Source organism: Macaca nemestrina, chromosome 1, assembly GCF_043159975.1.
Source record: "Macaca nemestrina isolate mMacNem1 chromosome 1, mMacNem.hap1, whole genome shotgun sequence".
NCBI classification, from domain to species: domain Eukaryota; kingdom Metazoa; phylum Chordata; class Mammalia; order Primates; family Cercopithecidae; genus Macaca; species Macaca nemestrina.
The window spans coordinates 148,294,459-148,306,282 of NC_092125.1; the positions used below are offsets into that span (position 1 = coordinate 148,294,459).

The 11,824-nt window shown below is 39.7% G+C and overlaps 2 protein-coding genes across 9 annotated transcripts in view; one reads left to right on the top strand and one right to left on the bottom strand.

Moving 5' to 3' along the window:
• Nucleotides 1-423, bottom strand: part of LOC105482767 (uncharacterized) — a 158,058-nt gene extending 157,635 nt beyond the window's left edge. For all 8 annotated transcript variants that reach the window (XR_011617997.1, XR_011618003.1, XR_011617934.1 and 5 more), the window contains exon 1: nt 1-423. Coding sequence is in view for 4 of the 8 variants with exons in the window: in XM_071088200.1 (XP_070944301.1) it covers nt 1-423 (423 nt within the window). In the remaining 4 variants the exon portion in view is untranslated.
• Nucleotides 366-11,266, top strand: LOC105482764 (BCL10 immune signaling adaptor). The gene is made up of 3 exons (XM_011743077.3): nt 366-494; nt 5,932-6,220; nt 8,869-11,266. Exons 1-3 carry the CDS (start codon nt 438-440, stop codon nt 9,222-9,224), a joined length of 702 nt encoding a protein of 233 aa, XP_011741379.1. The 5' UTR covers nt 366-437; the 3' UTR covers nt 9,225-11,266.
• Nucleotides 11,267-11,824: the final 558 nt, after the last annotated feature.

An 11,824-nucleotide genomic window follows, 5' to 3' on the forward strand; every position in this document is an offset into this window, starting at 1 on the left:
CGACGACCTGCGCAGGCGTGGCTTGAGGAAACGCCCATTGCGGGTGGAGCCACCCGAAAGGCTCCGATCGGAGGCGGGAACAGGATCGGCCCGCGGGCTGGCGCCAATAGGCTGCCGCAGAGACAGGGCGGGCTCTGCCAAGGGACGCGCTGCGGGGCGGTCCTGCGCCTGAGGCTCTAAGAGAGGGAAGGAACACTCCTCCGAGCTCCGCGTCGCGACGCGTAGGTTTGCGGCGCCGTCGACCCCAGGGGCGGGGCCGGAAGCGCTACGTTTTGACCCCCCGAGTCCCTCTGTTCCCGAAAGGGCTGCTGTCTTTCTCCCGACCCGCTCTGCCTCCTCTTTTCCCCCATTACCGGGAGACCGAAGCCCCCAGCCAGGGCGGGGCGGCGCAGCTCGAGCTCCCGGACCCGGAAGAAGCGCCATCTCCCGCCTCCACCATGGAGCCCACCGCGCCGTCCCTCACCGAGGAGGACCTCACTGAAGTGAAGAAGGACGTGAGTAACGCAACTGTGCCCAGGGTGGGCGGGTGCGGGCTGCAGCCCAGCGGGCGAGGGAAGCGGAAGCCTGGAGTCCGAGGACAAAGAGGATCCTCCAGGTCCGAGGAGCGGAAAGTCCTAGCACAGGAAGACTGTGGCGAGCCCTGTATCCGAGGGACCTTGGTGGCAGTGGTCCTCCAGTGACCTGTCAATCCAGGTTTTACGTCGCTAAACGCAGAGCTTGGGCTTTGTTGCCCAGTGGAGTTTTGATTCTTGCCCACTCCTCACCCATCCCCTCCTGCTTTTCCCCACACTGTGTTCTTGGAGCTGCTTCGTCATGGACCGGTGGCTCAGATTCATCCTTGAGTCAGGCTGCCTAGGCTGCTCTCTCAGCCTGGAGCGAAGGCTGTACCAGGTGAAGGATCCCAAGCAGTGGACCAAAAATGTGAAGCTCTTTTGCATAGGGGGCTTGAGGAAGCTCAACAGCTGAAAGCACAACCTGGAATTCCCCTAGTAAGCAGACGCCCACATATTTAAATTGGGGTTGGGGGAGTGAATACACGTAGCTGAGAATTAATGTACAGGTAAACGTCGAAAATACTCAGCTAAATTATGCTCTTCTCGGATGGTGCAGAACTACATAAACCTTCATATTTATTTGTAACGAATGGCTTTGTTGAGATAGGACATTCTTTTTCCTTTGCGTTTACTTGTTTTACCAGATGAGACCTGTATGAGTATCACTAAAATACTTTATGTGAATTCAAATTAAAAACAGAAACTCAACATGAAACGTGTTCTTACTGAACACTGCAGTACTTTCACAAAGTCATTTTGGTGAACTGGGCAGGATGGCAACTTTTTAAATGTTCATCCACTTCAAATCCCTTCCTCTTCCCTGTAAGCTTTATTACACTGTACTCACAATTGGTGTGACTCACCAGCAGAAGGAAACTGGATGTGACTGGGAGTTGTGCTTAGTTTCCTTATTCAACAGAGATTTATGGAGCACTTACTATATGGAAAGCACTGGCCTTGGGTCTGGAAGGATACAGAAAAATGAAGATCAGTTTCCTACTTTACATTCTAGTAGAGATAAGAATGGAACATAAATAACTACTGTAGAATAAATGTTGTCTTATTCATGGTGAGTGCCAGTAGAACCTTGAACTTCCAATAGCTAGTCCTCCTATGTTCCAGATGCTGTGTCACACAGTTTACAATGTTCCCACTTAACCTTCACAACAACCTCTAAAGAAGATAATTGCCATTCCCATTTTACAGCTAATAAAACAGGAACTGAGAAATTACAAGTGGAAGGAAATAAGATCTGTATATAAGTACAGATGTGAAGAGGGGCTTCCAGGTCTTTGTTTTTCTCTGTCAGTTCATTGATGTTATCTGTCTTCAGGATTTCATTTTACGCCTATATTAGAAATGCGTAACCTTGAGGAAACCATGGATGGGTTTCAAAAGGTCTATAAAAAAAAAACTACGTGCATGCTTTTTTCTTTGAGATTTTTTTCATGATATTTTCAAAATGTTTTCTGATCTTAGTTTTAAAATTATCCACATATTTGGACTTCTCTCTCTCTCCACTCTAGGTCCTTATTTCCAAATGTCTACCGGAAATCTACTTTTACATCCTACAGATTGCTCACCTTGTCAAAAAATTGAGTTTTTTATTATCCTTTTCCCAAAGTTGCTTGCTATTGCTGCTGCATTGCCTTTCCTGATGAATGGTGTGCTACCACCCTTCGCCTTGGGACCTCCCACTTCTTTAGTGTCTCCCCCTTCTATCTAGTTATTTGTCTCATTGTGTTGGTTGGATTTAGTTCAGTTTAATAAATATGGATTACATGCTACTGTGAAGCTGATACTGTGGTTGGTTCTAACAGTTCAAAAATTAAAAATGAAGACACAATCCTAACTTGAAAAGAGCTCAGTTTCTTGAGGGGAATCGTTTTAAATCACAAAATAAGTGCAGTGAGTTTTACATTCATCTGAAACATTAACCGCTTGGTGCTCTGGTAAGTACGGAATATACAGTGTTGGCTAAAACATACCTCGTAGCTGTCTGCTTCAGAGATGTTAGAGTTTAAAACAAATAAATATATTTGTTTTTATTATGGCAATTACTATGAAGGAATCAAACAGTGCTAAGACAATAGTAGGGGAAATCGACTTGAGATGGGATGGTCAGGAGAGGTTACATTTAAACTGATTCCTGAAAGATTTGACAGAACTGAGGGAAGAGCATTCTAGGCAGAATAGAATTTGTCAAGGACCTAAGACATACAAGACCTTGGTGACTTGGGGAAATCGGAGGAAGGCAGAGGGTAATCTGAAGTGAAGTTAGGAAGGTGGGCTAGAGCCATTTTCATGAAGAGCCTTTTAGTAAATAAAGTATTTGGCGTTCCCCCCCCCCCCCCCCCGGCCAAGTAATGTAGAGACATGTTGAAGAATTATGTTGTTTAAAGATCCCTCTGCCTGTTTCATGGACTGAGGAGAACAAGAATAAGAACAGGGAAGCCAGTGAGCAGGCTTTTGGAATCTATAGAGATGAAAGATGATGATGATTTGGATCAGGGTGAAGGTAGTGGAGATGGATGGAGCAGGAGAATTCCAGATGCAATTTCTGAACTAGAAAGGATAGGACCTGGTGATGGATTGAACGTGGGAGTTGAGGAAGAGGATATAATTAGATTAGTACATGGAAATGTCCTATCAGCAATTACATCTGCAAAGTTAAAGATCAGAAGAGAGATCTGAGCTAGAAATGTAAGTGTGGGATGGAATGATTTTACCTAGAAAGCTGAGAGCTAGAAGAGAAAAATGATTTAAAAACCTTTAAAGAAAAGAGTTTAAAAAAGTGAATTGTTAGCTTGAAAGTAGGGTAACAAAAAAGAAGAAGAGAAAGTGATTGAAAACTTGTGTCCACAGAGATAGGAAGAAAACCAGGAGAGTGTGGTATTCATGTAACAATTTTATTGTTTCAGGGAGGGAGTAGTCAACTGTGTTTATGCAGCTGAAAAATAAAATGCAGATGGAAAAGATTTGTCAATAAGGGGGTCATTGGTGACTTCAAGAATAATACTGGGGCAGGATAGAAGTATCTGGAAATGAATTTTGAGATAAGGTGAAATAAGTGGAGTCCTGGTGTATAGAAAGGTGAAATGTATACACAAGGTGCTACAAGGACAGAGGAGGGGGTGCCTAACTCATTCTGGGAAGTTAGGTAAACCTTTCCAAAGAAGATGACCGCTGACCTAAATCTTAAAGGATGAATAGGGGCTTTAGGGTCTGATAAAAGAAAAGAAGACAAAAAATACCTAAGGAAATGTAGAGAGACAGATAGTTTTAGGTAGAGTATAAATTTTCAAGACAAAGGTAATGATAGATTAAGTTGGAGAGGTAGGCAGGAGCCATATTATCAATGAACCTTGTCTTCACTAATTAGTTATTATTACTTACTGTGTACAGAGACTATGCGTGACCTTCATATATAGTATTTGCATTTAGTCCTCCTTGATGTCCTGTGAGTTAAGTTTTTAATTCTTATTTTATCAATAACATACCTGAAGCTTGGAGTGGTGAAGTAACTTGGGCCAGCTCTCACAAGGGTGAGTACTAGATTCAAGATTTGAACTGAGGTTGGTCCAACTTTAGAGCCATGCTCTTAACTTCTCTACTATTCTGCCACGTAAAGGAACTTTATCCTTTAAGACAGGGCAGAACATTATTTTTAAAATTGTTTTTAAATTAACAAAATTTCAATATTAGAATTTGCTGGGCACAGTGGTCCACCCGTGTAATCCCAACAACTCAGGAGGATAAGGTGGGAGGATCACTTAAGGCCAGGAGTTCAAGACCAGCCTAGGTAATGTAGCAAAGATCCCTCCTCTACAAAAAAATAAAAATAAAAATTAGCTGGGCATGGTAGCTCACACCTTTAGTCCTAGCTACTCAAGAGGCTGAGATGGGGATCACTTGAGTCTAGGGATTCCAGGCTGCAGTGAGCTATGATCAAGCCACTGCTCTCCAGCCTAGGTGACAGAGTGAGATCCTTAAAACAAATTTAGTAAAATTCATATAATACTCCAGATTTCCATTTTCTCTTGAAGGAGAAATGTTGAGGAGGGGGAAGGAGGTAGTAAGTGCAGCTAGGTTTCTATTGTTAATAATCCATGCCAGATATGATAAGGACCAGGTCCTGGACATAGTTATTTGCTTACTCTGTGCTTTTCCAGTATTTGACCTACAATCTTTTTTTTCTGGGCCCTGTCTCGTTGTTTTATAATTATTGCCTGTGATATTTATCGTTTTCCCACCTAGACCATGAGCCCTTTGCATGTAGGATTCAAATCTTGTTCATCTTTGTATACTCAGTGCTCAACACTCGGCATATTAGGAGTTAAGATATGTAAAATGTTTGTCATGTGAACAAACAAGTAAATGTTGAACTTCAGTAGACCAAGAACCACAGGAACCCTTCACCTAGCCTACTTTCCTGACATCATGTACTAGGGTACTTGGCCTTCCATTACCTTTGTCATCATTACTAACATATATTGATCACTTACTGTGTACCAAGCACTTTTCTAAGCACTTTGCCTATCTTTATTCCTCATATAACAGTCAGCGGAGGAAACAAGCACAGAGGAGTTAATTACCTGCCCAAGATCGTATATCTAGTCAATCGAGGAGCTCAAATACAGTCACCGATATCAAGTTATTAATGCCATTTATTGAGATCAACATGGGTTTTCTGCTAATTAAGCTCTCAGGCACTTCTCAAGTCTAGGTTTGCTTTTTTGTGGTGTCCTTTTTCTTTATTTCTTTCATTTTTCCAACACTCACTATTCCCCACACATCTTTCCATCTCCCTTCCACCAAGGCCGGTTCACTGAGTTAGAGTGTAGTCTTTCCAGCGGACTCCAAAGACAGATACATATGGGCTCTTTCAGTTTAGGGTTTTGTTTTTTGTTTTTAATAGTTTTACTCTAAGGAAATGGAGTAATTAATAACAAACATGAGAAAGTTACAGACTGTGAGACCTCTCACTAAGTTATTGGTCCTGACTAATTCTGGACTCGTTGCTAACTGATAGCTAAAATGTATAGTAGTCGTTGCCCTCATCTTTACTCCCGAAGATGGCCCTCAGCAGACCTCCCTGTTTCCAAGGACCCAGGCCCTCTAGATTCAGCCGGTCCCTCCTCACAACAGCCTGGTCTTGGTTTTTAGGTTTGAAGGTGAGATCAAAGCAGTGAGGAATGTCTAGGACCTACTTGTGTCTACTTGGACCTTCATCTTAATTAGCATGCATTTTAGAAGGCCTGAGCCGCCTGACTTTAGAACATTATCTCACACCAGTTAAGATTGCCAACTAATAGTCACCTATGTGATTTTCTTAGATGTTATAAAATAACATTGAACCATATTTTATGTCTTTTAGGCCTTAGAAAATTTACGTGTATACTTGTGTGAGAAAATCATAGCTGAGAGACATTTTGATCATCTACGTGCAAAAAAAATACTCAGTAGAGAAGACACTGAAGAAATTTCTTGTCGAACATCAAGTAGAAAAAGGGCTGGAAAATTGTTAGACTACTTACAGGAAAACCCAAAAGGTCTAGACACCCTTGTTGAATCTATTCGGCGAGAAAAAACACAGAACTTCCTGATACAGAAGATTACAGATGAAGTGCTGAAACTTAGAAATATAAAACTAGAACATCTGAAAGGTAAGATATCTTACTTATCTAAGAGTTAATTTAAATGTAACAATGCTTTTTAAAAATGCAGAGCAGGCCAGGTGCCTACATTTTAGGAGGCCAAGGCGGGAGGATTGCTTGAGGTCAGGAGTTTGAGACCAGCCTGGACAACATAGCGAGACCTTGTCTCTACAAAAAATAAAAAAAATTTGCCAGGCATGGTGGTGCATACCTGTGTTTCCAGCTACTCAGGAGGCTGAGGTGGGAGGATCACTTGAGTCTGGGACATTGAGGCTATAGTGAGCCATGATTGTGCTACTACACTCCAGTCTGGGCAACAGAGCAAGACCCTGTCTCAAAAAAGCAAAACAAAAAAAAACAGAAATGATCATTTGGCTTTCAAAGAGTTTAAACTTCAAAATTATATTCAATTTGCATTTATTTTACCTTATATGACCTTACTACATTGAAAAAGTGGAATATCTGTCAATATACTGCATTTGTATTCATTTAATACCATTTATGGAAAACGTAACTATTATGAAATCCCTGTATACATAAGGATTTGTTTCTAAAGTCAGCAGAATATAAAATTATTCAAGAGTAACCTCTGAAAATACTGTACATCGCACATAAAGAACAGTATTTAGGCAAAGTATTTTAAAAGTCCAACTCTGCTAGTTTTTCTTGTGATCACCAGTTGATCGATCACAAGATGAAGTAATTGGCACTTGTTTATAGGAATCACGTTGCATAAAATATTCGTGACTTGAAACTAGTCTGGCAGGATGTGAAAGCATGGAAACATTAAGAGAATAGCAAATTCACCTGTCCCATTTGACTCTCACTCCAGAATATACACTCATTGATTGGAATATTGTGTGGAATTGCCTACACAATTTAAATCCCCAACCCCCTCCTTTCTCTGTTCCTTGCTGTCTCTCTCTCTCTCTCCAGAACACATAAATGTGCATGTGACGTTCTACAGCTGTTCTAGGCATTAGGGATACAGAAAAGAATAATTTAGGGTTCTGCCCTTAAGGAACTCATAGTCTGTAAGTGTCCCCTTGCTGGGACACATTACAAGTTTTCCCTTTTGAGCCATATCTAAGAAAGTAGTTTCTATAGCATGGAATAGACATGCTGACTGTAAGGTTGAAAAACTAGTGGAAGAAGTGACATGTAAGTGTCCTTTATAGACTATGCAGGTTTTACCTAAAAATTGTCAACTCAGGGTTTCTGTGCCTGTAGGTTGAATATTTGCTAAGCCTAACAGAAGGGTAAATTGTATTTGTGTTTATTCTTTCAATCCTGTGGATAATGGTTAACTATACCCCTTGGATGTGATAAAATTCTTTGATGGTATCTAAGTTGTTTTCTGCTGTAGCAATACCTGAGACTGGGTAACTCATAAAGAAAAGAAATGTATTCATTTCTTACAGTTCTGGAGGCTGGTTAAGTCCAAGTCCATGGTGCCAGCATCTGGCAGGGTCATCCATGGTGGAAGGGCAGAAGATGGAAGAGTGAGGGAGGGCAAGAGTGTGAAAGGGAAGAAAAAGGAGTCGAACTCCCAAAATAAGTAACCCATTCCCATGATAATGGCATTAGTCCAGGGCAGAGCCCTCATGACCCTGTTGCCTCCCAAAGGCCTCAGCTCCTAACACTGCTGCAGTGGCAACCAAGTTTCCAACATGTGAAATTTTGGCAGATACATTCATACCATAGCTGTTGGGAACAACCACTGTCATTTGAGTAAACTATGAGGTTGAGAAACAGGACATTATCTATTGAATTGTAGTTCTCAATTTCCCACAAAGTAGTCCTGGAATGTTGGACATGACTTAACTGTCCTGTGCCTTTTTTTTTTTTTCTGTTTTTTTTTTTTTTAAAGACCGTCTTGCTCTTGTTGCCCAGGCTGGAGTGCGATGGCACGATCTAGGCTCACTGCAACCTCCACCTCCCAGGTTCAAGCGATTCTCCTGTTTCAGCCTCCAGAGTAGCTGGGATTACAGGCACCTGCCAACACGCCTGGCTAATTTTTGTATTTTTAGTAGAGACGGGGTTTCGCCGTGTTGGCCAGGCTGATCTCGAACTCCTGACCTCATGTTCCGCCCACCTCGGCCTCCCAAAGTGCTGGGATTACAACTGTGAGCCACCATGCTCCGCCCTTTTTTCTCATTTTTAATAATAAGAGACTATCCTAGGTGACCTCTGAAATTCCTTTTAGTTCTAATATCCTATTATTCAAGAACTAGCCATTGCCATTGATCAACAGATAGAATTTTAGCATCTGCCCTGTTTACATTTTGTTTTTATTGGCTAATATTTTTTGTACCAGAATACTAAAGAATATTTATTGTGAAAGCTATTTCTTATTTTATAAAAAATTTTAGATGGTTAAGTTTATATGTACACTGTACCTTAAATAAGAATTATAACATGTCGTTTAACTTCCATGAGACTATTTTCTTATCTAGAAAATGCAAATAATAGTATACTTCATGGTTGTTGAGAAAAGCAAATTAGATTTGAAATAGATTATGACAGAAATTATAAATTGCTATTTAAATTTTGATTGTGGGGTAACTAGCTTGTAATCTTTAACAAGTCACAAGATGGACAGTGACTCCATTTTTTTTAGTTACTTTTTCATTTACATATGAATAATTTTATTGTAGGACTAAAATGTAGCAGCTGTGAACCTTTTCCAGATGGAGCCACGAACAACCTCTCCAGATCAAATTCAAATGAGAGTAATTTCTCTGAAAAACTGAGGGCATCCACTGTCATGTACCATCCAGAAGGAGAATCTAGCACGACGCCCTTTTTTTCCACTAATTCTTCTCTGAATTTGCCTGTTCTAGAAGTAGGCAGAACTGAAAATACCATCTTCTCTTCAACTACACTTCCCAGACCTGGGGACCCAGGGGCTCCTCCTTTGCCGCCAGACCTGCAGTTAGAAGAAGAAGGAACTTGTGGAAACTCTAGTGAGATGTTTCTTCCCTTAAGATCACGTACTGTTTCACGACAATGACACTTTATTGCCTTTTAATTTTTAATGATGACAAAAAATGTTTTAAAAAATATGAATCTTTTTATAAAATGGCTGTAATGATTTGTTTACATTTGATACATGTCTTTTAAAATGCGATGTAAGCATACTTTGTAAATAGGATTTTTAGAATTAAAAAAGCATGCTTTTAAGATAGCTAATTGTAAATCATGTTGATCATGTACTTTTTAGTAATTTCTTTTTTTCCTTTTTAAGGTCTTTCACTATTTTTTAAAATATTTTCTATTTTAAGACTGATTTTAATAGGGAATATATCTCTATTTGAGAATAGACTCTTACTGGGAAGAACATTTTTTCCTCAGTGCATTTGTGCTTGAAATTTTCAGTCTAATAGTCTTTGCCAGTCATTCAGCAGCAAATTTTCAGCATTAAGCTGTTCCTGTTCAGTAATAAAACCAATCACTGATGGGAAAACTTCCAATATAGAAAAATAAAAATAAAAAAATCTCTTTTCCACTCCATTGTCTTATAGGCACTTAAACAGCCTTTTTTTGAGACCGGAGGAACACTTGATGGAGTATGAGCCACCTCAGATCTCAGTTTGCCAACATTCATTTCTAATTAACATTACTAATTATACTACTTTGTTAGGATTTTCACATTCTTGGTTTAATCATTTTCATTCTTAAAGACAAATATCTTGGCCTAAACCTCAGTTATTAGATGTAATTTGATGAGGTATTTTTCTCTCTCTTTTTTTTTTTTTTTCTTTTTTGAGACAGAGTCTTGCCCTATCGCCCAGGCTGGAGTGCAGTGGCTCAACCTGGGCTCACTTCAACTTCTGCCTCCCATGCTCACGTGATCCTCCCTCCTCAGCCTCTCAAGTAATATAGCTGGGACTACAAGTGCGTGCCACCATGCCTTACTAATTTTTGTGTTTTTTTATAGAGATGGGGTTTTGCCATGTTGTCCAGGCTGGTCTTGAACTCCTGGGCTCAAGAAATCTACCCAGCTTGGCCTCCCAAAGTCCTGGGATTACAGACTTGAGCCACCTCGCCTAGCCTGATGAGATTTTTAAAAAAATATTTTCTCTGTACTTTTCATTCTCTTTTAATGAGGACCAGTGTACAGTTGAAATAACTAGAATAAATTATTTTTGGTGTGTGTGACAATTCTGTTTTTAATGCTATAAGTGGGCCATTAGCCAGATTTGTCTTTTTGTTATATAACAAAATTTGACTAATTTTACACATTTATAAATCTTATGTTCTCACTGTTTTTATTTAAATTACAATTTATCTGTTTCCTGGCATCTGTCTCCTATATATTTCCATTATTAATTGCAAAAATGTAGAAATTGAAATTTTCCTATTAACAATAAAATTTTTTTAAAGTAGTGCTATTTTGGAGTTACAAATTTTCAATAGGAAGTATCTAAAAGTTTTTTTAATATGTGCCAATATTTATAGAAAACATTACTTAAGATTGTGAGATCGAGTTCTATTTCTGGATGGACTGATGAATTTATCCATCATGAAGAAGATTGGCATATTAGCTTTAAAATTTTTTAAAGATTGGGTTTTTTTAGTGTAAGCATTTTCTAAGGATTATAGAGAAATGTTTCACCTCCAATGCATAGCAAAAATAGTGGTGTTAGAAAGAAAATAGGTTACATTTAAGGAAGGTGATTTAAAAAGCAGAAGCAGACTTTAAAATTCAATTCCTGGACACCTTTTTAAAAATTGAATCAAAGATTATAATTTAGATATACAATAACACCTATATATAGATTAGTTTTAACACTGAGTTTTCTTTCAGACTGTTTTCTAACTACATAGACAATAAGATTAAGGTTGGCATAAAGCTAGGTTTGTGGGTTTTTGACTTCTACAAAATCTTCTTTTTTTCCTTTTAGCCCTGAAAACTAGCCATTGCCAAAAGTGTGTAATTTAGGATAACTGACGGGATGCAATTTGTTAACTAAGTTCATTAATGCAGCAGTGAAAAAGTTACTTTTCAGGGATACCATATTTATCATAATACAAAAATGTTATGTATATGTATATATTATTAATACTTTATTTTTGGAGCAGTTGTAGGTTTATAAAAAAGCAGAAAATACAGAGTGTTTCCAAATACCCCTTTCTCCGTCAGTTTCCCATATTATCTTGCACTGATGTGGCACATTTGTTATAATTGATGAGTCAGTCTTTTTGTTTGTTTGTTTGTTTGTTTTGGAGACGGAGTCTCACTCTGTCACCCAGGCTGGAGTGCAGTGGCGTGATCTCGGCTCACTGCAAGCTCCATCTCCCAGGTTCATGCCATTCTCCTGCCTCAGCCTCCCAAGTAGCTAGGACTACAGGCACCCGCCACCACGCCCGGCTAATTTTTTGTATTTTTAGTGGAGACAGGGTTTCACTGTGTTAGCCAGGATGGTCTCGATCTCCTGATGTCATGATCCACCCACCTCGGCCTCCCAAAGTGCTGGGATTACAGGCATGAGCCACCAATCTTTTTTTTTTTTTTTTTTTTTGAGATGGAGTCTGGCTGTCACCCAGGCTGGAGTGCAGTGGTGCAATGTCAGCTCACTGCAACCTCCACTTCCCGGGTTCAAGGGATTC